This window comes from Rhinolophus ferrumequinum, chromosome 19 (assembly GCF_004115265.2).
Source record: "Rhinolophus ferrumequinum isolate MPI-CBG mRhiFer1 chromosome 19, mRhiFer1_v1.p, whole genome shotgun sequence".
Taxonomy (NCBI): Eukaryota; Metazoa; Chordata; class Mammalia; order Chiroptera; family Rhinolophidae; genus Rhinolophus; species Rhinolophus ferrumequinum.
Window position 1 is genome coordinate 14,204,438 of NC_046302.1, and position 25,398 is coordinate 14,229,835.

The window sequence follows — 25,398 nt, forward strand, 5'->3', positions numbered from 1 at the left end:
CACAAGGCCCCCAATTCGGGCCTCTCAGTCCTTTGAGGCTTGGCCCCTGTTTCATAACTTTCTCGATTTCTGTTTCTTACTTTCTTGACCCTTCGCCGCCCTTTCTCGTTTACTCACTGCCTGTGTTGTGCTGGACGCGACACTCCAAACCGTGTATTTTTTTGTTTTGTTTTTTTTATGGAGACTTTGTTACATAGGCATGGTTGATTAAATTATTGACCATTGATGACTGAACTCAATTTCCAGCCCTTCTTTCCCTGGAGGTCTAAGTGGTGAGGCTGAAAGTTCCAACCCTCTAATTATATGACTGTTTCCATGGGCAACTAGCCCCCATACTTAGATTACATAGGGGCATCCCCAAAGTTGCTTCATTAACGTAATGAAAGACACCTTTATCATCCTCATCACTTAGTAAATTCCATGATTTTTAGGAGCTCTGTGCTAGGAATGGAGAGAAGACCAAATACATATTTCTCATTCTAAATCACAGTATCACAGTCAGGCCCACCCAGGATAATCCATTTCCCTTTTGATTAACTCAAAATTAACTGATTAGGGACCTTAATTATATCTGAAATATTTTTCCTCCTTTGCCATATGTTGTAACAACCATAGGACTGATATTCCAATGCCCTTGCCATATTCTGTTGGCTAGAAGCAGGTCACATGTTTCACCCACACTCAAGGAGAGGAGATTACAAAAGGGTATGACTCATTGAGGGTCATCATAGATTGTGTCCAACATGAGAGGTAAATAAATAAAATGTTGAACAATTAGAACAAACAAACCTGGAATGTTCACTCTCTGCGATGTTGTCCATATTGCAGATTAGCAACCTAAAGGAAAATACGGTGTATCAATTCCAAGTGACAGCCATGAACATCGCTGGATTGGGAGTGCCCTCAGCAGTAAGCGAGTGCTTTAAATGTGAAGAGTGGACCATTGCTGTTCCAGGTAAACTGTGAAAACCGTCTCAGCACTGAGGCTCAGAGTTTTTGCCAATAGAACCTACAACTTAGAACTTAATTTAAATGCTTAGACAACTTCTAAGGGAACTGAATTCTCTTGGCCACTCATGTTTATGTAAAATCTGTTTATAATACTGCTAAGTAATAGGTACCAATATAAAACCAGGTATACATTTCTTATGCTTCTGTTCCAAATAAATCCTAGAGCTCCATAGTTCAACCTCTGCATGCAGTAGAGTTGACAGAAGCATACAATTTGAATAACATATGATCCATTTAAAAGGAATTCCAATTTTTGCTTGTGCTTCTTAAAGGCCATTAAAGAGCATCAATTCATATACCTCAGAAAAATTTCTCAAAAAGTTCTCCTGCACTCCTTAGTTCCCATGCATTCTCCACTTATTTTTTAGTCCTTTCTATATATACTTTTCCCTAACTGCATCACAACAAAGATCCTGGAACTGACTGGAAATGTTCTCCTTTGGAGGATGTCATAAGGGGTTGTTGGTTGGGCAGGGAAGAAAATGGGGAAATGGCAGAAATATTTATATTTAACTACACTTTTAACTCTTATACACCTACAACACTGAATAGATTTAAAAATTGAATACGAACAAATTTACTAAGCCATTAAGATTCAAAGTAGCAACATTAATGTGTTTGGTGGATAGTTTTCTTTTGCTTCCAATGGTACTAACTTCAGAAACCCAAAAACTTTAGTACCACAGAATGACTAAATTCTCCCACCTGGGTTTAGTAACAACTGGTATGGCACCAGCATCAACCATATCAGAACACCAAGCCACACTGGACATAAACACTGGGTGGCTCCAGCCCTGCCCCCAGTGCCACCTTCTTCCTCAATTTGAAACCTTAGTGCCCTTGAAGAACCATCATTTTGCCTTTACATAGCGAGTGTCCATCTACATCACTTCTCTATCAAGCATGTATAAAAAGATTACAAGAGAAATTCTAAGGAAGTTCAAGTGCTTATTCAACTTCAGTAAATACAAGAGGCATACACACTGCCTTTCTTTGTACCTCCTTGAAACTAGTTGATGGATCTTAATTTCCTTCTGTCACCTACACAAAGGTGAGTCTGTTTTAATTTCTTGCAATTCCTGAATAAAGTTAAAATGTGAGTGACTAGAGACTAAGAAATTCTGAGTAGGTCTGTGGAAATATTTTGATAGAAAGGTATAGTTTACAAAAGAGGGTGCAGAGTGAGTGCTCTTCACTCAAAGGAGAAATGAATGGGACAGTCCTCCACCCCATGACCCCTTGTTTCTCAGAGCCACCCTTGACTTATTGAGTAGTATTGGGCAAGCCAAAACTCAAGAAAGCTCTTAGAGATGAGAGCATTAAGAATGTTTAGGGAAAAAAAAAAAAGAAGAATGTTTTGTCATCCCTTTGTTTTACAGGTGAAGAAATTGAGACTCAGGTAAAATGATACCAAGAAGGTCATACATGTAGTAAGTGGTTGTTAGAATTGAAAACTAGGTCTTATTCCTAGACAAAAAGTTCTAGGAAGCAGCAGAACAGAGTTTCTTCTTGGTAAAGCAGTGCTACCTCTCCGGGTGCCTCACTGAGTTCTGAGGATGACACAAGAAAATAGTCATATTTACAGAACATTTCATCCTAGAACACCAGACTATACATTCTATTCTAGTGCACATAGAGCATTCTCAAAGACAGACCATATGTTGGGACACAAAACTGGCCTCAGCAAATTAAAGAAGACTGAAATCATACCAAGCATATTTTCCAACCACAATGTTTTGAAATTGCAGATCCAACTGCAAAAAGAAAGTGGGGAAAACCATAAATACGTGGAGATTAAACAATCATGCTATTAAAGAATGCCTGGGTCAAAGAGGAAATAAAAGAGATCAAAAGACACATAGAAACAAATGAGAATGAAAATACATTGTGTTAAAGTTATTGGGATGTAGTGAAAGCAGTATTAGGAGGGAAATTTATATCATTTATAGGCCTATCTCAAGAAACACCTAATAAACAACCTAACATTACATCTTAAAGAATTAGAAAAAGAAGAACAAATGAAACCCAAAGTCAGCAGAAGGAAGGAAATAATAAAAATTAGAGCAGAAGTAACTGAAATAGAGAACAAAAAGATAATAGAAAAAATTAATGCCACAAAGAGCTGGTTCTTTGAAAAGATTAATAAGATTGACAAACCCTTGGCTAGACTCACTAAAGCAAAAAGGGAAAAGACACAAATAAAATCAGAAATGAAAGAGAAAAAGTTACCACGGACACTACAGAAATACAGAGGATCATACGAGAATACTATGGAGGACTATATGCCACCAAATTCAATAACCTAGAAGAAATGGACAAGTTTTTAGAAATATATGGCTTTCCTAGACTGAATCATGAAGAACTGGAAAATCTAACTAGACTGATCAACAATAAGGAAATCGAACAATCATCCAAAACCTTTCCAAAAGCAAAAGTCCAGTGTTCATGGATTGGAAGAATCAACATAGTTAAAATAGCCATATTACCCAAAGCAATAACAGATTCAGTGCAACCCCCATCAAAATCCCAATGGCATTTTTTAAAGAAATAGAACAAAAACTCATCAGATTTGTATAGAATTACAAAAAACCCTGAATAGCCAAAGCAATCCTCAGAAAAAGAACAAGCCTGGAGGTATCACACTGCCTGACTTCAATCAATACTACAAGGTGACAATAATCAAAACAGCATGCTAATGGCAGAAAAACAGACACACAGACCAATGGAACAGAATTGAAAACCCAGAATTAAACCCATATATATATGAAGACGGACAATTAAGTTCTCAAACCAATCCTAGAAAAAGTGCTACATACCTCGCTGCTGAATATCACTATGGTCACCTTTGAAGTACTCCCGTTGGGAAGCTATGCACCAAAGCCTAGTCCACCCTTAAAAGCAATTTTGGAACTCTTTTTCTGGAATGGCTCTCAGAGCTGTCATCGTATTACCCTTGATGTCCTGAATGTCGTCAAAATGTCTTCCTTTCAATATTTCCTTTATCTTTGGGTAAAGAAAGAAGTCATTGGGGACCAGATCAGTGAGTAGGGAGGGTGTTCCAATACAGTTATTTGTTTACTGGCTAAAAACTCCCTCACAGACCATGCCATGTGAGCTGGTGCATTGTTGTGATGCAAGAGCCATAGAGGAAAATTCAGGTCATCTAACTTTTTCATGCAGCCTTTTCAGCACTTTGAAATAGTAAAGTTGGTTAACTGTCTGTCCAGTTGGGACAAATTCATAATGAATAATCCCTCTGATATCAAAAAAGTTTAGCGAATTTAATTGTCAGACCTCATATATGGACAGATAATTTTTGACAAATGAGCCAATAACATACAATGGAGAAAAGAAACCCTCCTCAATAAATGGTACTGGGAAAATTGGGAAGCCACTTGCGAAAGAATGACACTAGACTGCTATCTGTCACCATATACCAAAATTAACTCGAAATGGATCTAAGACCTAAACATGAGACCTGAAACAATAAATTGTGTAGAAGAAAGCATAGGTACTAAACTTATGGATCTTCAGTTCAGAGAGGATTTTATGAATATGACCTCAAAAGCAATGGAAGTAATAGCTAAAATAAATGAGTGGGACTATATCCAACTGAAAAGCTTCTGCACAGCAAAAGCAAACATCGACCTAATAAAGAGGCAACCAATAAAATGGGCGAAGATATTTGCAAATAACGCCTCCAATCAGGAGCTAATATCCAAAATATATAAAGAACTCGTACAACTCAACAACAAAAAAACAAACAATCCAATTAAAAAATGGGCAGAAGATCTGAACAGACACGGCTACCAAGAAGACATACAAATGGCCAATAGATATATGGAAAAAAAATGCTCAACTTCACTAGCTATTAGGGAATTGCAAATCAAAACCACAATGAGATACCATCTCACACCTGTTAGAATGGCTATTATCAACAGGATACATGATAACAAGTGTTGGAGAGGCTGTGGAGAAAAAGGAACCCTCATACACTGCTGGTGAGAATGTAAATTGGTACAGCGACTATGGAAAACAGTATGGAAGGGCCTCAAAAAATTAAGAATACAATTACCATATGACCTAGCAATCCTTCTTCTGAGTATCTACCCAAAAAATCTGAAAACCGTTGTAAAGATATATGTACCCCTATTTTCAGTGCATTATTTCAGCATTGTTCACAGTCACCAAAACATGGGAACAACCAAGGTGTTCTTCCAGTTGATTGGCTAAAGGAGATGTGATACATATACACAATGGATATTACTTGGCTATAAGAAAAGATAAAATAGTGCCATTTGCAACAACATGGATGGATCTTGAGATTATTAGGCTAAGCTAAATAAGTCAGACAGAAAAAGTCAAGAACCATATGATTTCACTCATATGTGGGATATAAAACTGAAAGCAACAAATAAACGAGACAAACAAAGAAACAAAAACTCATAGACACGGACAACAGTTTAGTCATTACCAGAGGGTAAAGGGGGAGGGTGTGGTAGAAGAGGTTAAAGGGGGGTCAATTATATAGTGATGGAAGGAGAACTGACTCTGGGTGGTGAACACACAATGCAATTTATAGTTGATGTATTATAGAAATGTGCACTTGAAACCTATATAATTTTACTAATCAATGTCAGCCCAATAAATTTAACAAATTAAAAAGAAAATGGTCACAAAATCCCTTTGTGAAACAGAACATGCCACACCAATGTAAGGTATTGGTGTTATTATTTAAACCTATTTCCATACAAGATATTGTCAGAAGAAAAGGATGATGCATTTTGTGACTCTTATGCCAAGGTAAAGGGGCCCAGTAAATATTGAGTTATCAATTGCAAAATGCCAAAGTGTAGCATGATAGAATCTGTGCTTGCAATTGGCTTTCAGGCCACTGTGAGTCAGTACACGTGATTTTGATTGATTGTCATATCAGCTGTTGGTCATGCAAAGATAAATCACTTAGTAGTTTGGACTCTCCCGAGAGAGCAAAGAACACACAAGTAGGGAGGACATTCTGGCTTTCTTTTTGAACAGGTTGATCAAGTTATGTGACTTCGCTTAGCTTCCTGTTAATTGTCTTAAGGATGAATGAGATAAATGAACGTAAGGTATCTGACAGTATTTAGCGCAGATTCAGGGCTCACGGGATTGATTGTATTTATTTAGTTAAAGGTCTTTGTAAACCATAACTGTAGTTCCTATATGGGATAGATATATGCTTTCCGGAAAAATTTCCCTCCAGTAGGGACCTATTTTGTAATATATCTCTTTTTCCTTTATAAGAAATATTATTATCTTGCCATCAAATAGAGTTTCCTTCCTTCATGTTAATTTGAGATTTGAGAGAATTTTCAGATTATTATCCAAAAATAATATGAAACTGAATCTGCAACCAAATTGGACAGTTCTGATAAAAGGTAAGGGACACGAGCCTGAGGACAGCCTGCAGGCAGGTTTCATTCAGCATCTGAGGGGCATCTTGAACTGGCCTTAACCCCCTGCTGCCCATAAAGGGTCTTGATAGGCTGGTATAGAGCCGTTCAGGATGCTGTGAAATAACCACAGAATACCTATTTCCATGGAAATGATAGATTTTGAAAAACAGAACACCAACATCAGATTCAGCTCTAAGACCTTAAATGTGGTTCTAGATTTACACACATTGGAGTTTTCTCGTTTACATTATGATTTTTATGCATTGATCTCTTTCTCAGGACCTCCACACAATCTCAAGTATAGTGAAGTCAGGAAAACCTCCCTGGTTCTGCAGTGGAAGCCTCCCATCCATTCTGGACGAACTCCGGTCACTGGTTACTTTGTGGATATGAAGGAGGCCAAAGCCAAAGATGACCAGTGGCGTGGACTCAATGAGGTGGCTATTAAAAACAAATACCTGAAGGTAAGAGAATGCTCATAGTTTGAGAAACCTTTAAAAAAAAAGAACATAGGTGTCGCGCGGGGCGGCCTGCGAGGTCTCTGGTCCCGCTCCCCACATAAGAACGCAGGACATGGTGAAGGCAAAAAGGAACATCCACGGAGCCATAGGTAGGGGAGTCATACCACTATATTCTCGCTGGCGGCTGTGTTGGAGAAACAGGAAGCAGGAGCCACCCTGTGGGCAACCCTCACTGCTCCACTTGCTAGCTGAGCCACCATCTTCTTGCTAGCCCCCATTTTCTGCTAGTGTAGCCACAGCAGTTATATTAGTGGCCAATGGCTCACTGGTTACAGCTGACGGCCAACTAGCCACAGCTGATGGCCATCCAATCACAGTTGATGGCCATTTACTACCTGAGCCAGTACCTTTCTATGTGAGGCCGAGAGCCTGGAAACTGCTCTCTGGGGTTCTGTCCCCACAGTAGGCTCTTCAAATGATACTGACTTTAAAGTTAGCAAGGTAAAACAGAACATCTCTGCCTCGGTCCGTGTCATACATTGGGCTCCTGGTAAGATTCCATTTGGCAGTGGTTGGGGTTTGCGGAAGTTTCTGATGCTTAAAAAAATTTGGTTATATTTAACCTGAATCCCTTAGCCTCACTTTGGAAAACATCCACATGCTCCCTCCTCCCTCTTCTTTTCCTTCTTGCCTCTACTTACTCACTTCACATATTTGTTACTCACAGTCTTAAGTCATTTTTACTTACCATCTCCCAAAGGTGACTTTCTCGTTCCTACCTATAATTTTTTTGAGGGTAGTCTTTGATTTGAGGGTGCTATTTTTATAGAGTTCACACCAGTAAGCCTTTAACTGCTGATTCTTTTCAGTGATGCCCTGTCTCATTTCACCTCTGCCCTCACGCTTGTATTCACATGAGCTCTCGGAGGCTAGTGGAAATGGATTCACTTAACTCTTGACCTTATTCTCACCCTTATCCATGTCTTTGCCTTCCAGATTCCCCTAGAGTGTTCTAACTGGACCAATTCCTAACTCTACCAAACACTGTTCTGCTAAAACCCCTGAATCTCTCGCTTGTTCCAAATGGAAATTTCAAAAGAGTGTTTTTCCTTATAGTCAGCAGACTCTGAATTCACAGTTGGGCTTCAGAAACTGGGATGGGGGAGTATAATTCTAGTTGTTATTATTTAGAATGAAGTGTGGCTTTACCACAGACATACAGAAAGCTGCACACTGAATGCTGTTGGCAAAATAGGCCACTGCATAGAGGGTGGGCCTTGGAAGGTGTTCAGAGTATAACTAGTCTAAAAGAACTCTCCCATCAACTTACCACGAAGGGCTAAAGTCTGTACCATATGTCAGCCACTCTCTGGAGTTAAGGCATTTATAGTCCCCATAAAAAATGTAAATATATCCTCCAGGAGAAATGACCCTTAAGCCATTACACCCAACAAGCCATTAACTCAACTTAGCATTATGCCAATGATCTCTTTACCCCTTACAAAACCCTGAAGAGATAAGGAAGGTCACATTTCATGGGGACAAGAAAAGATCTAGGAAGTTCTAGAACCTAGGTTGCTGTTTGATTATCCAAATGAGTCAGGAGGCCTCCAAGTGCAAAGGAACCCCGAAAGGTCAGTGTAAAATAAAGGTCAAACACATCCTGGGTGGTGATGGTGTTTATGGCCAGGATGATTTCTAAATCCCCCGTAGGCCACAGCACAGAATCCCAAGAGCCTAAGATTGGACCTGACTGGGGTGAAACCATACAAGAATAAGAAGCCAAGAAAACGGAACCAAGAGCCCAGAAAAAATGGGCAGGAAAAAAATAAAATAGAGTTAAAATACATCAAAGAGTGGTTTTAGAAAAAGAAAAAGAAGAAAGGCAAATTTGGGGGACAGACATTGAGGTTGCATGTGCCTCACAAACTGAAGATGAACATTCTGTAAGGAAATGATATTAGACTTTGGCCAGTTTTTAAAGGGAAAATAGAATTATTGATTTTTCTGATTATAAAACTGACACATGCTCATAATGAAAAATTCAAATACTAAAAGCATAGGGAAGAAAAGTAAAGATGTCCTATAATCCCTATACCCATTTTGATGTAGATTCACTCTTCCAGATGTTTTATATTTAGAAAAATTTTCAAGCCTGAAATGGAGAAAAAAAATGTACATGTTAAAAAGTTGAGCCTGGTAAACTTAAGTGAGGATGGGAGTTATAGATTCACAAATGGGAGAACTTAAACAATTGCATCCGGAACATATGGTTTCTGCTGGAAGCGCCAACGTTCACTTCAGCACCATGTCTAGAGGTCCTCAAAGAGAGTTAAAGCTCCATTACTTTCAACCAAAAGGATTTAACCTAACAGAGCTCGCTGTTTTCCTTTTTTTATTGGTAGTTACAGCCTGGTGAGAAGAGAGTAAATATTGGAAGGGTGGGGTATATGAATGGAGTAGGCAAGGGAATGCAGTTCCTTCAGAAGTTACAGGGAAGGGGGTAAAAATCCAAGAAAATGAAATTTCATGTGCATAGATTAGGCATTTGTAGTGGTTTTAAGGCCAGTGCTCGTTGGCCCTGTGGTGATAGGAGAGTGGAAGGGTGTTTCTATCACCCCAGTTACTAGACACTTGTGGATTCACTTCCTGTGTCATGCTGCAGAAATCTGACTCATGGCCACATATTACCTAAGTGGCAGGAGCAGATGTGGCAGGGACCTGGCAACTGGTCTATTTCTGTCACAACAAGGAAATGTTTCTGTTCCTTTCTGTAAATCCACAGTTGCCTGGCATTATTACTAAACATAGAATTTAAATGCATCAAGCTCTGTGCATTTAGCCTGTGCCTAAACTCAATTCATTTACAGATTAAAATTCATTTCAAAAATCCATTAGCTCTAGCGAAAGCTATCACTACATAAATGACATTCTGTTACCATAAACACAATACATTTAACTAATTAGATTAAAAACCGAGCAATTTAATACATAGTACATTTAAATGCTTGGTCACAAACATTTCACTTAGTCGAATAAATATATTCTAGCTTTATTTGACTTAAATCACTTTTTGGATATTGACCTCCATCACAACATTACGGGAAAAAATTGCACCCTCTGTGTATAATAAATTCCTCCTTAAAACACAATGTATCTTTTAAATGTCATATATTTTAAAAAGTAAAAGATAATTTTTGGTAAATATTAATAGTCTTAATAATAATAAGACTGTGCTGAACCCAAAGAAAGTCACAAAAAATTATGAAGTGGAGCTGTAATATAAAAACATATTATACATGTTTTTTTACAGTCTTTCTACTCTTATAACTCTAGTCCAGTGGCACACATGTAATAGGTTCTCAGAAAACATCCCCTTGATTATTGCAAATGTGGAGATTTAGAATTTTAATACATTTTGATTATTCACAAATTACTAAAATTCACAATCATGTCAATTGCTTGTCTAGTTAGTGAGAAGTAGCTATATTAAATATACAGGGACAATTTTTGTTTATTTTAGTTTTAGTGTGTTAGCATACTTTTAAACAAATGGAAAATGTCCATGACCCATGTTTTTAATTCCCTTCTCTTGCCAGGAATTTTATCTAAAATTATTCATGGAATGGCTCAAAAAGATCAGGAAAGAAAAGGCAGCATATATGCTCTTGTGACCATTTTGTATTATGTCTTTTTGACCAAAGAATGAGGTGGTTAACTCCTTTAAAGCATACCTATATCAGTCTCTTGTTTCTGGTGCTGATGGCCGTTGAATCTAAAAAAGAGAGAACATCAGATTTGCAGAGGATCTTAGAAACATCTTGTAACTAATAGATGGTCCAGAGAGAAGAAAGTTTAGTCTTTGACAGAATCAGGTCTGGAACTCAAGTCCTGTACCCTTTGTGCTATATATATAAAACTACAGTTGACCCTTGAACAACATGGTTAGGGGACCTTAAATGGCTTATTCGAAAATCCTTATGTAACTTTTGATTCCACAAAAGTTAACTATTAATATTAAAGCCTACTGTTGACCAGAAGCCTTACAAATAACATAAACAGTTGATTAACTGATGTTTATTTCGTATGTTATATATATTATGTACTATATTTTATGATAAAGCAAGCTAGAGAAAACAAAATGTTATTAAGAAAATCATAAGGAAGGAGTAGGTAAACACTGTGCTTACCTCCTCCCACAACCACATCAAAATTACAACTAAACTACAGAACAACCATCATTGAGAATTGCCTGAAGTCTAGCAGAACAGAAGTTTTACAACTAAGGATATACAGAAGGAACCACATTAAGACTGGTAGGAGGGGCAGAGATGCAGAATGAGCTGGTCCCATACCAATGTGTGGCAGTTAAATATCGGGAGGGATATCTCAGCTGTAGAAGTTCCCCCTGAGGAGTAAAGGGGCCCAGTCCCACATTAGGCTCCCCAGTCTAGGGTTCCAGTGCCAGGAAGAGAAGTCCCCATAACTCTGGTAGTGAAAAACAGTGGAGATTGTGGCTGATTGAGATAAGGGCAGCTGAAATCCCAGGTGTTCCCCTTAATGGGCCTGCACACAGACTTGCTAGCTGACAGCATCACTTACTTTGAGCTCTAATGCTGGGGCAGCAGCTTGAAGGGTGCCAGGGATATATGCAGAGGAACTGAATGGTCTAGCTTCAGGGCAAGGGCTGGAGGGCAGCTTTCTTCCAGAAAGAAGTGGTGGCAGAAGCCAGTGGCCCTTTGTTGAGCACTCCCCTCTCCCAGCCTGCTCACCTTGGTGATTCCCTGAGACCCTGCCCCACCCAACTTGGGGGCCCACCCAAGCCTCTTCTAGTGGGTTTTTCACAGAAATGACATGTCTTGGCTCATGCTGTGGACTTTCCTAAAATGTCTCAAAGGTTCACAAACCCCAGATAAGTAGCATGTGGCCTTTGCATACCTGTACTCTTTGCTAATCAGCCCCAAGCCGGGCACTAGTGGCAGCTGGCCTCAGTTGACAGCTTAGCCTCTTTCAGGCACCCCTAAGCCCAACGCAGGCACCAACCATCTGTAGATCCCTTTGTAGCTCATACCAAGTGACCCTGGGCAGGGCACAGGCAGTAGCTGATGTTGCCCTGCACTAGGGCCCTTCCCAAGAGGCCCTAGAACCAATACACCTGATAAACAGTTTCAGACCACACCAGAGCATGACCCAGATGCCTATGTGTGCAACACACTCAAAGGACTGACTCAGCAGGCATGAGATCCCTGCTAAAGCAAATACTACTATATAGGGTCACCCCCTCCACAACAGCTCCTCAACTGTAGTCACAGCCAATCAGCCTGAAGGTCAATCCCTCCCATTGTGTACAAACAGCAACCAAGGCTCGATTACAGCAGGAGGGCACAACAACCCACACAAGGGACACACCTGGAACACCGTGTTCAGGTGACCAAGGAGATTATGCCAATGGCCCCCACAGGACACCTACTACATAAGGCCTTGTCTACTAAGACAAGAACACACAGCAGCTCTACCTAATAACACATAGAAACAAAAACAGGGAGGCAGCCAAATGAGGTGACAAAGAAACATGTCCCAGATGAAAGAACAGAACAAAACTTCAGAAAAATAACAAAATGAAGACAAGCAATCTACCAGATGTAGAGTTCAAAATACTGGTTATAAGGATGCTCAACAATCTCAGTGAGAACCTCGACAAAGAGATAAGAACCATAAAAATGGATATAGAAAACATAAAAAAAAAAAAGTCAGAAATAAAGAATACATTAGAGGGAATCAACAGGAGATTAGATGAAGCAGATGATCAAATCATCAATTTGGAATATAAGATAGCAGAAAACACCCAATCAGAACAGCAAAAAGAATTCAAAAAATAAAAAAAAAGTGAGGATTGTTTAAGGACTCTCTGGGACAACATGAAGCACACCAACATTCACATCATTGTAGTACCAGAAGGGGAAGAGAGAGAGCAAGGAATGGAAAACCTATTTGAAAAAATAATGACAGAAAACTTTCCTAACCTGGTGAAGGAAATAGACATACAAGCTCAGGAAGCAGAGAGTCCCAATCAAGATGAATCCAAAGAGGCCCACACCAGGACACATCATAATTAAAATGCCAAATGTTAAAGACAAAGAGAGAATCTTAAAAGCAGCAAGAGGAAAGCAGTTAGTTTCCCTCCAAGGGAGCTCCCATAAGACTATCAGCTGATTTCTCAACAACAGAAACTTTGCAAGCCAGAAGGGATTGGCACAAAATATTCAAAGTGATGAAAAGCAAGGACCTATAACAAGATTACTCTACCCAGCAAAGCTATCATTTAGAATCAAAGGACAGATAAGAGCTTCCCAGACATGAAAAAGCTAAAGGAGTTCATCACCACCAAATCAGTAATATAAGAAATGTTAAAGGGACTTCTTTAAGAAGAAGAAAAAAAGATAAAAAATATGAACAATAAAATGGCAATAATTACAGATCTATCAATAATTATTATAAATATAAATGAATTAAATGCTCCAGTCAGAAGACATAGGGTGGCTGAATGGGTAAGACAATAAGATCCTTACATCTGCTGCCTATAAGAGACTCACTTCAGATCGAAAGACACACACAGACTGAAAATAAAGGGATGGAAAAATATATTTCCTGAAAATGGAAACAAGCAAACAAAAAGCTGGGTTAGCAATACTTATAGCAGACAAAATAGACTTTAAAACAAAGGCTGTAACAAGACAGAAAGAAGGACCCAGCAATTCCACTTCTGGGTATTTATCCGAAGAAACCCAAAATGGTACTTCGAGGGGATGTGTGCATCTATATGTTCATTGCAGCATTATTTAGAATAGCCAATTTACAGAAGCAACCTAAGTGTCCATCAATAGATGAATGGGTAAAGAAGTAGTACATATATACAATGGAATATTACTCAGCGACAGAAAGAAAGAGAGAGAGAGAGAGAGAGAGAGGAGAGAGAGAGAGAGAGAGAGAGAGAGAGAGAGAGAGAGAGAGAGAAGAGAGAAAGAGAGAAAGAGAGAAAGAGAGAAAGAGAGAAAGAAAGAAAGAAAGAAAGAAAGAAAGAAAGAAAGAAAGAAAGAAAGAAGAAAGAAAGAAAGAAGAAAGAAAGAAGAAAGAAGGAAAGAAAGAAAGAAAAAGAAAGAAATCTTGCCATCTGCAACATCATGGATGGACCTAGAGGGTGTTATGCTAAGTAAAATAAGTTAGAGAGAGAAATACAAAGGACACATGATTTCACTTATATGTGGACTCTAAAAAACAAAATAAATGAACAAACAAAACAGAAACAAATGCATAGATACAGAGAACAGTTTGATGGATGCCAAATGGGAAGCGATTTCGGGGAATGGGTGAAAAAGGAGAAAGTATTAAGAAGTACAAATTGGTAGCTACAAATTAATCATGGGGATGTAAAGTACAGCATAGGGAATATAGTCAATATGGTGACAACTATGTGTCGTGTCAGATGGGTACTAGATTTATCAGGGTAATCACTTCATGAGTTATATAAAAAATGTCTAATCACTATGTTGTATACTGAAACTAATATATTATGTCAACTGAAAACTATATATTAGGTCAATTGAAAATTAAAATATATATATGTATATATAAAGATATATATACATATATATATTTTAAAAAGGAAAAAACAAAATCATAAGAAAGAGAAAATACATTTACAGTACTTATTTCAAAAAATCTGAATATAAGTGGACCCATGCAGTTCAAACCCATGTTGTTCAAGGGTCAACTATAATTCATTATTACAGAGGAAGAGCACTTTTGTTTAAATGACACAAAATGCCCATTACTTTTATACTTGTTTCTTCCAGGTGCAAGACCTCAAGGAGGGTGTCAGCTACGTGTTCCGTGTCCGAGCCATAAACCAGGCAGGTGTTGGCAAGCCATCTGACCTTGCTGGGCCTGTTGTGGCAGAAACTCGTCCAGGTGGGCTTTTCCTTTTTCATGAAAATTAATCTCATCTGTGTAAGATACCAAAGTAATATTCAACCTAACTTTCTGTGCTTTTCCTAGTTTTCAAAATCATCAGCATATGCTATTTGAATAATTGAGAAGTATGACCTTAGGCCATGACAATCATTCACCACACCACAGGAGCCTCAGCACAGGGGCGAGCCAGGTTTGAAATGGTCCAGGACTGTTCTGGTTCATACCTAAAAACAGGGAAGTTCTTGATCAAATTATGCACCCTGGACTGACTGTTTCAAGTAAATATTCTTGGGATGTTATTATACTGTGCCCATAAAGTCCCACAACAATATTTTCCCAATCATTGGGAAAGCCAGAACAGTGCAATTAGCAAACACAATCTTCAAACAAGTAGGATTTTTAATTAAGTTAAACCAGGGGTCAGCAGACTTTTTCTGTGAAGGGCCAGATAGTAAATATGTTTTACTTTATAGCCATATGGTTTCTTACGCAATATTCAACTCTGTCATGACATAGAAACCGCTGTAGACAATAAATAAACTAATAAGCATGGCTATGTTTCGATAAAACTTTCCTGTGCATGTTATACGCATTATATAATATAATGTATTATATGCATTATGAAATTTGAATTTTGAATAATTTCACATTTCCTGAAATATTAACTTCTTTTGATTTTTGCAGCTGTTTAAAAATTTCAAAACTGTTCTTAGCTTGCAGGCCGTACAAAAAGAGGCACAGTTTCTTGACCCCTGTGTTAAACTAACAGCAGTCCTAACAAAATGATCTAGAGAGCTGAGGCAGCCCTCACTTCTCAGTTTCAAGAGATGTCATAACTGGACAAGCGAAGACAATCTTTCCCTTTGTTATGGGAACAAAGTTTACACTGTTCACTGTGCAAATAGTTTCAGGTTATTATATAATAATAATTTATTTTGTTCTTTAACCTTTATCACTTTTCCAAGTTATATATTTCAATATATTAGAGTTGCATAAAAGAAAGCACTGGAAATGAGAGAGGATAAAATCATATTAATCAGTTATTTTAAGTTTATATTCATTCCAGTCCAAGCACTTTCACTTTAATGGATCCCTATTTTCAAATTGAAATGAAGAGCCAATACATAATGTAATATTTTTTTTTATGATGAGAAAAGAAATATAAACATAGAAAACTCTGTTCTCACTTCATGTTATGTGGAAAATACATCAAATGTACCCTCTGAGGAAATATTTGTCTCTTTCATCCTATTACTTCATAACCTACTGTCAACCCTCTGGAGCTGGGTGGGACAGAAGTGACCTTCTTATACCAAAGTGGGGTGGGTGTGTCTGGAGAGAGTGCCACCCTTCATATAAGTCCCCTTTGCAAAATTTCATGAGAAAACAGAAAAATGCTAGGAACATATATGCCAGTAAAAGGTAACACATGAAGACACCAGCACACATATTCCTATAGAAATCAGACCCTTTATGTACCAACTGTAGGGAAATATAAGGTGCCAAAAGGACCCAACAGCAAAATCTACCCTTGTAAGAACAACATTTAGATTACTATAAAAGTAAACTCTTAATCTAACCATGGTAAGTTAAAAGCACACTTTAAGCATTGGATCCAAATACAATTGACTGAAGAAAGTGTAAATTGATTTATTGTTTTCTCATCCATAGCCGCAGAATGGCAGGTGGCCAGGCATGACATTAACAAAGCAATCACTATGGAAATTTTACCACCAAAAAAGAGTCTGCTGCTGAGCTCCTGGACGAGAGTTTTGTTTCATTAATTTGGAATAGGCACCAAAAGTCATTTTTTGTGGCCATTCCATTTCCAAAATATAACTACAAACAACAGCTGCAGACGTTGATATACTTAACAACACTAGATTAACCTACTGAGAAACCCCTGGCTCACAGCCCAGGAAAGAATCCTGGGATACACAAAGTCAAAACGCTTTGCCATGAGGGGTACCAAACCCTTTAGGAGACCCTTGGACTTGTTCCTATGCAATAGGCCCATTCATTCTTGCAACATGTTTCTTGAGCATCTACTACATGCCAGATGCTGTGTGAGCACCAGGAGTAGAGTGATGTGACATTTATCATTACATACTGGGATTATGGAAAAGCCAGAGTTCACAGCTTGGTGTAATGAGAGTTGGCTAGATGTTCATAAAATATTTCCCATAGCTGAACAGGCTATAGACTATTAAGGTTTTATAAGTCCCTGTGAAAACTTATACATAGCCTACGCTTGTTTGTATTTATTAATTTTTTAAATGCATATTACTTTTACTCAGATATTTATTTTATGTTAGAATGGATGGGGTGGAGATTATCAATTTTAAGATTTGGGATATGAAACTTGGAATGCTATTTCAGAAGAACGACTCCTTTTGGAATGCATTATTAAAATTTCAGATAGAAAATAAAGCTTATCATGTAACAGCAAACCTCAAATATATCTAACAAGATACCTCAAGTGTAATTTGAATTCCAGTTCAAAGTTAACCTAATCCACCAGGGTTGGTAGGATCACTGGTCTCCCTTTGATGTCAACAAACATGCCAGCAGCTGTAGCTCCGCCACTGCCACGAAGTCTAATTGTGTTGGTAATGAGGATCCAGGAAACGGACTAAGTGTGTCATGCTTTACCAAGAAATCGATTAGCTATAAAAGACTATAGGAAGAATAAGCTAAAAACTATTTAGTGTAGATTTGTTGGTACACTTCTATTCTTGATATTTGATATTTATCAAACAGTATCTGTGTTGATTGCATCAGGTCTGGAGTGTAGGTGGAAGCAAGGTAAGCCAGATCAGATGGGAGACAAGAGGCACCTGCCAAGGTGTGGCAGGTGATCTGGAGGGCAACAAATAACTGGCGGTACAGGCTGCAGGTAGTCTTATCAGAAAAACAGCAGTAGACCAGAGACTTCGAGTCCCAAGCAGGAACTGGGTTACTGGAAGTTAGTACTTGGTCACTAGGAGCAAGGCAGTTTAGAAGACCCCAGCACCAGAAGAAATAATGAGCTGGGATTGAGGTGACAACTGACTAACCAATCCCAGTTTCTAAACACTGGTTGGTCATAGAACCTCGTAGAGCAGAGAATGTAAAAGTGTGCTCAGTGGCCTAGTGATGGAGTCCTGAAGGATTCTGAAGCAGAAAACCAGGCTAACGGTTAAAGATTAGCTCAGTGATTTAGATAAGTGCACTTGTATTTGCTTACTAACTGATCTCTTTCACCCCTGAGGACAGTACGTCTAAACCTTGGCTGTACATTAGAATTATGCCAAGAACTTTCTGAAAAATATTGACTACATTTCAGACTCCATTTCAGGCCAATTAAATCAGAATCTCCAGGACTGATCCTGGGCATAGGTTCAGTTTGTTTGTTTGTTTAGCTTCTTGGGTAATTCTAGTGTGAAACCAGGCTTGTGAACTGCTTTAGACTGTGGGCTCCTTCAAAATAGGAACTGTTTCTTTCTGTATGACGAGAGACTAGTCCTGGTTTATAGTAGTCATTTAGTAAATGAAAAAACTAATGAATGACTACCATGATTTGGCCAGTGAGTGTGACTCTGTTTTGCAGCCACAGCCTGCACAGATAACCTCAGGTATCTCTTAAATGAATGCCCTGGTTATGGAGGGCAAGCTGGGAGAGAAGCGTCAATGGAGGTTAGGATGCGGACAGCGAAAGTGGTGGGTCAGCCAGTGGTCCTCACCTAAAACATAGTGGAACTTTGTATTACTTGTGGCTGATTACATTAATTTGCTTCTATCTGCTTCTATTCTGTGTCACTCTCCATTTTTTTAAACATCACATATGCACATATGCATGCATGTACCATGGAGAAGGACATATACTTAAAGCTTGCAAAACTGATCCATTAATGCTTATGTAAAAAGCTAAATTATATGAGAAAGAATTTTCATATCATATTATGAAATGTATGGGAAGGTGAACAGTTTACTGTGATCTTATTTCAGCTTTTACATTTGATCTGTTTTGAAAATCTTTTTTTGGAGGGAGAAAAGTGGGATGGAATAAATTTCCAAATAGTTTATTTTACCCTTGGGCCATACCTTACCCGTTCACATACTGGGGGTAGCGGCAAGCATGGAGGGACCATTAAAACGCCACTGTACACAATATCCCTTTGTGTCCATATTAAGGATTTGTTTAGGATTGAGGCAGCTAGCTGACTAGAGACAACTCTTCTTAAATCCTTTTCAGACCAAAATAATCTCTTTCATTTTCTATAGCCAAATCTCCTGTTTTCTTAACTGAATTCTTCACGTTCTTGAGCAGATTCAAAGGTCGTTTTCTGAGAAAATCTAAGTCTTAACAAATTTTGGTCCACTTTTCCAGCTCAGCCTCTTGGAAAAGAGGGATGGTCTTTTAGCTAGATGAAACTATCCATAAAATAACAACCCGTGCAACTTTTTGAAAAGTGAAATCTAACTAAATATCATCTTAATCAACATTTGATTTTTAAAACTGAAATGTCGAATATGGTTTTAATTCTTTTTTTCACTTTATTTAGGTAAATCAACCAATAGCACACATCATAGCCACAATTATGTGTGTGTAAATTGGAAAAATGTTCATGCCTTTTTTCCTACCCATTACTGATATTGTCTACAATATGCCGATTATAAATGATTAATCAAGAAAAGCTTCACAGATGTGGAAAACTCTCTTAGATACTAGTTGACATTACATCTAATTCCTATTTATTTTGTCTCTCCAGGCAAATTGCTCCAGGCAATTGCTTAATGTCAAGTTACAAATTTTAATCTAAGGCTTTTTTAAAAAACTACATGTTCTTTTCTAAAAGTGTAAATGATTTCTTACATTAGAACCTAGCTGTAAGGTCATGATGTAAGACTCATAAGTTAAGGTGGAAACACATACATATATTGCCTGGGACTTAAAAATAACATCTTTTGTTTCACTTTGTATTTTCACAAAAGATCTCCAAGTACTTTACAAAAATTAATTTTCCAGAATAATTCAGTGAGACAGTTCTATATTCTTTCAGTAACTAAAGCAATGGAGACAGCAATTAAGCAGGGCTTTCCTGTTCTCCAGGTTGCATGGGTTTGGGTCCAAAGTTGGCCATTTAGAAACCTACACAAATTACTGTGTTAAATACCCAGTTGTTCCATTTACCTGAGAATTGACTGCTAAAGCATCGATACTTTAAATTGTCATTTTAAGACCCTTTGACGAAAATTCTTATAAAATAGATTATACACTTCAGTACATGCTTTTCAATCTTCTTGGATGCAGTGTACTAACCTTATTTATCTTTTTCTGTTTGACTCAGAGCCATAAATACCAACCTTATTTATTGTACAGTGTTACAATACAGTGATGTCTCATATGGCGAGGAACCATTTGTCCGTCTACAAAACAATGTTTTAGGGCCTGCTTTTTAGTTTTCTGCCTCCTCTCCTGCAGTTATTTTTCTTATTTTCCGTGTGCCTGCTGATAGTAGCTTCTTATTTTGATCTTTTTTTGGGTTTAACTACTGAGAGAAAACAACCAACTAGTCTTGCTAGAATCATCTCAAACTAAGTATAGATAGATTCCAGGTGACGGTCTATGGAATTCTCCAGTGAGTGTTACTGTTCACTGTTTGGGCACTTGTGTTCTTTTGATCTTCCCCTGAGTGAAGTTTTGTAATTTTTCCCCCCGACAAGTTTTATTGAACAGTTGGCCAGGATGCTGGCTTCTTACGATACAATCTAGAGAGAAAAATCTTCAATCCTTTGTTATATATCTATTGGAAATATTTTTGTGCTTTTTAAAAAATAAAGCTGCGCCTTTTGAGATGAAATATATTTTTCCTAATATATGGAAGCAAGTCAAGTTTAAACTGGTAATTCAAAGCATGTCAATTTGAAAAGAGCTTTTTACCTTTCAAACTGGATTTTGGTGTAGATGTGAATATTTCATGTGCTGCACAAACTCTCTTTCAATTGCTATGCTAGATGTACGTGCAATTTATTATAACTCTCAAAAATAAAAGAACTTAAAGCATTAATGGAATTGTTTTGTTTTAAAATCTAAATGCCAATCTTCTTGAAACTCCTGGATCTCTTGAAATTCATTTCCATACAGTTCAACAACAGTCATTTCTAGGTTGCTGTTGTTCTAATCTAGAGGAGCATCTTTAGATTGATTTATGGTTGTCTGATTCATATATTTCTCCATTCTTAAATGATTTACAAAATTTGAACATATGAATATAGGCAATTCTTATCACCTCTACTTTCTCCCCTTCAATTTCCCTTTGGTTTCTTTACGTCTTATTTATCCTTTACTGATGACTAGTTGGATATGGGTGTGTGTTCTTGAAGGAAAGTCATGAATTAGGTCCTGATAAGGACCATTAAACTTTCCTTTTTCCCAAAGCTGCTTTTCCCCCCTTATTTATGATCAACCTACTCCCGTAACTGAGCTATCAGTCACGTCAACCAATTCTTATTCTGCCCTGTCCAAACAATACTTTCCATGATGTTGGCTCTATCTAAGAAACATAGCACATTTATTTAATTCCATGTTACAGCGTAAAAGTGGAGTTCTAGCGCAGGATTGTCAGTCACAGTGAGCAGTTGGGCTTTTCCCTTTCACAAGCTCCAGGCCCTGCTTTAAGGCTAAAGTAAAGGATCCCGAGGTAAGGAATTCTTACTTGGTTGATTTTACCAGAAAACATCAGTGCCTCTTTTTTTTTCTTCTAGGAACCAAAGAGCTTGTTGTAAGTGTGGATGATGATGGAGTCATTTCCTTGAACTTTGAATGTGATCAGATGACTCCAAATTCTGAGTTCATCTGGTCCAAAGATTATGTACCCACTGAAGATTCTCCACGTTTGGAAGTTGAAAGCAAAGGCAACAAGTATGGACTGTTTCAATCTAATCATGGGTTTCCTTTTCATGACAGGAGGATGATGTAAGCTCTTGGCTTTCCATTTGAAATACTTGGTTTATACCAGTATAAACCTTAAAAAATAACAATCCTTATGAAGTACTTTTTACATTATTCCATTTAAAGTGCCATCTCATTCATGACGTTAGAAGAGCTTTGGCATAAAAGTAAGTTTAAAAAAAAATGAGTCTCATGATTGTACAAGATTTTGAAATCTTAAAGTAATGATGAGGATGCTTATGGGGAGGGAGCAAGGAAGGACTTGCTGCTTGCGGATGCAAGGCGTGGTAAATTAAATGGGTCAGGTATAATCTGTTCTGCTATTTTTTCCACCATCACTTATTAGTGACACAATCATGCACCGGAAGGAACTCTACATGGGAAGCACAGGGTAGATGATTTCTAGTCCCAGCTCTGCCAGGAACTGGCTGTGTGACCTGGGGCAGTGTGTAACTTCCATGGACCTCGGATTTCTTTTTCTGTAGAATGGAAAATAGTGAAGGGGATTAATTTTATGATCTATTACTTACTTGTAGCCTCAACATTCTGAGTATTCTTTTTTACTTTGCCTTACTTATCAATCTTTATATCTTTATAGTACCAACCATATTGGATTGTATTTGGTAAAGCAAAATATTCCTATTATTTCTATTACAAAGAAGCCCAATATATATCAAGAACAAAAGAAAGAAATAGTAATTTTGTTGGAGAATGGTAAGGACATACTGAATATAATCAAAGCACATCTTGTTGCCCCTATGCTGTGAAGTCCTTGAAGTAAAACAAATAGGTCAAAGAAAAGACAAACCATAAATTTTTCTTCCAGTTTGTGCATTTGACTAACATTTAAACGTTTGGCTGATCTTAGACACTGACAAGCAATATAACTCACCAAAGTTGGAAATCCCAGTGAACTAGATCATTGACCAGATAATTTATTCATTCCACAGATATTTATTAAGCACATATAATGTGCCAGAGAAGGCACTGGATCCTGGAGGACATGACAGTAAACAAAACAGATCTTATCCCTAAAGGCACACGGTGCCTTATTATATAGAAAATGAACTAGGCAGTACCAAAGCAGTTTGATAACCTTAAAAAAGGGAAGAGCAGGGATGACCCAAGAGAGGCACTGGAGTTGCCAACAACAGGTTCTGCCCTGTGGGGAAAAAAATTTTAGGTCTCTCCAGCAAGGGTTGATCAGCTAAAAATTTCTTTATTTGAGATATGTATTGACATGCAACATAGCTTGGGGATGGGAGACTTATACCAGCTCCCCGCTCCCTTCATCATCACACTTAGGAGGGGGTTAGGAAAGACTTCCCAGGATCAGCCAGAATGAGTAGGCTTTCGGTCAGCAAGGGGCGTAGGAAAAAGTGCTCCAAATGAAAGGAGTAGCATGTCAAATGCCTAGGGACAATGCAGAACAGAGGTCCATAGACCCTACACAGCCTCATTTCTCATATAAATATTCTGTTCTGAAGGACGAAAATGACCTTCAAAGACCTTGGGATGGAAGACTTGGGCATTTACTCCTGTGATGTAACGGACACTGATGGAATAGCATCAAGCTACTTCATAGATGAGGAAGGTAAGTTTGAAATAAGTTAATTCACAAGTGTAACGCTGATTTGATTTCTCAATGATTCTCTAGGATCAAGTGACTTATGTTTTCAGTACTTTAAGGTTTAATTGTTCTCTTTTTCTCCCTACAGAGTTGAAACGTTTGCTTGCTCTCAGCCAAGAACACAAGTTCCCAAGTAAGTGACCACAATACTTTCACAGAGTTTAACAATCCTACTGGTTGGAAAGTTCTGGAATAGGGCAGATGACAACTCTGACAGGATTAAGAAAAAATATATAATGGAACATACACTGGGAGCTACAAATGCACTTTCTAGAAGGGCTACTTTTATCTTTGCCATTGTTCTCACGAGATACAAATAATAATAACTAACATAGAAACTATATTTCATGCTCTGTTTCATAGTGAAGTGGCAGCTTACATTCCCAGGGGGTGCTTGTTTGATTGTGAGACTGTTGGTGACTATTGGCCTCAAATGTAATGTTCTCAAAACCAACTTTGTTCAGCAAAGCAGACAGGGGGGTGCCTATGGGTGTGCATGTAGGATGCAGACTTTCTGAATTCTAGGGGACAACTATTTCTCATTTCTACACTTATTCACCCTAAAACTGGAAAAGTAATACAATGAATGGTGTCTTAACAGTTATACATATTTTTTAATTGTATGGAAGGCAGGGGTTTGGCCTGGACTCTGTTCTGTACTTTGGAACCACTCTGTGAACCTGGGCAGATCATTTCAATTTCCCCATACCACGGTTTTTTTCCCCTGGAAATGGCTGTTGTAATAGTTTATAATAGCTGTAATAGCTGAGTAATTAAGTTCTTCACTTTTTGCCTACATATTTTGGAATCACATATACATATATATCTTCTGGATACATTAATTTCTATGTGTTTTAGACAAACTAATCACTTCCTAAGTAATTTAATGTTAGCACTTAATAAAAGAGTCATACCTCTAAATAAAGACATTACCTATAATTTTAAACTCCTGGAAAATAAGGCAATGATGCCTTGCTCAGAAAAAGAATTTCTCTGAACTATCTACAAACCCTTCAATAAAGCACTTTCCACATAAATGATTAAATTTCACAGTTGACACCTAAAAGAAGAGAAAGAAGTCTGAAATGACACTCGGAAAGTTCCACTGGCCTGATAAGACCTCTTGCCATCAGCACCTATTGGCCAAAGTAGTGAATTATCCAGAAAGTTATACCCTAGAATTTGAGAAACCAAACAGAAACAGATAGCATATAATCATTCTTTTAAATCAGGAATGTGTTTTCACTCACTAATCCCTATGATATAATTCCTTCACTAATACAGGAGTTTTAGGAATCCAGGAAACTATACCCTGACCTCAGACTATAGGCAAAACTTTGTATGTTTGTATATGTGCATTTTTTCCTAGGGAGAGGGCTTATAGCTTTCCCGAAATCCTTTTGTCAGTATAGGCTGTGATTTAAAACAAACGCTGCTCTAGAACCAATTGCCTGACGTCTCTTCCATTCCCAGGGGATGCTTGTTTGATTGTGAGACTGTTGGTGACTATTGGCCTCAAATGTAATGTTCTCAAAACCAACTTTGTTCAGCAAAGCAGACAGGGGGGTGCCTATGGGTGTGCATGTAGGATGCAGACTTTCTGAATTCTAGGGGACAACTATTTCTCATTTCTACATTTATTCACCCTAAAACTGGAAAAGTAATACCATGAATGGTGTCTTAACAGTTATACATATTTTTTAATTGTATGGAAGGCAGGGGTTTGGCCTGGACTCTGTTCTGTACTTTGGAACCACTCTGTGAACCTGGGCAGATCATTTCAATTTCCCCGTGCCACGGTTTTTTTCCCCTGGAAATGGCTGTTGTAATAGTTTATAGCACCTACCACATAGAGACGCTATGAGAGGTCATCAATATGGTGTTGGTTGATCCTTGAACCCTTCAGAAAAAATTATAAATATGAATTGAAACAGAGCAGTGATCATAGAAGAA

General features: G+C 38.0%; 1 protein-coding gene across 2 annotated transcripts in view; it reads left to right on the plus strand.

The window, feature by feature from the left end:
• MYOM1 (myomesin 1) overlaps nucleotides 1-25,398 on the plus strand; it is a 126,302-nt gene that overhangs the window by 76,853 nt on the left and 24,051 nt on the right. For both annotated transcript variants that reach the window (XM_033087602.1, XM_033087603.1), the window contains 6 exons: nucleotides 829-955; nucleotides 6,729-6,913; nucleotides 14,764-14,878; nucleotides 21,629-21,785; nucleotides 23,303-23,409; nucleotides 23,534-23,578. In XM_033087602.1, the coding sequence (XP_032943493.1) occupies nucleotides 829-955; nucleotides 6,729-6,913; nucleotides 14,764-14,878; nucleotides 21,629-21,785; nucleotides 23,303-23,409; nucleotides 23,534-23,578 (736 nt within the window). The remainder of the gene's footprint in view (nucleotides 1-828; nucleotides 956-6,728; nucleotides 6,914-14,763; nucleotides 14,879-21,628; nucleotides 21,786-23,302; nucleotides 23,410-23,533; nucleotides 23,579-25,398) is intronic.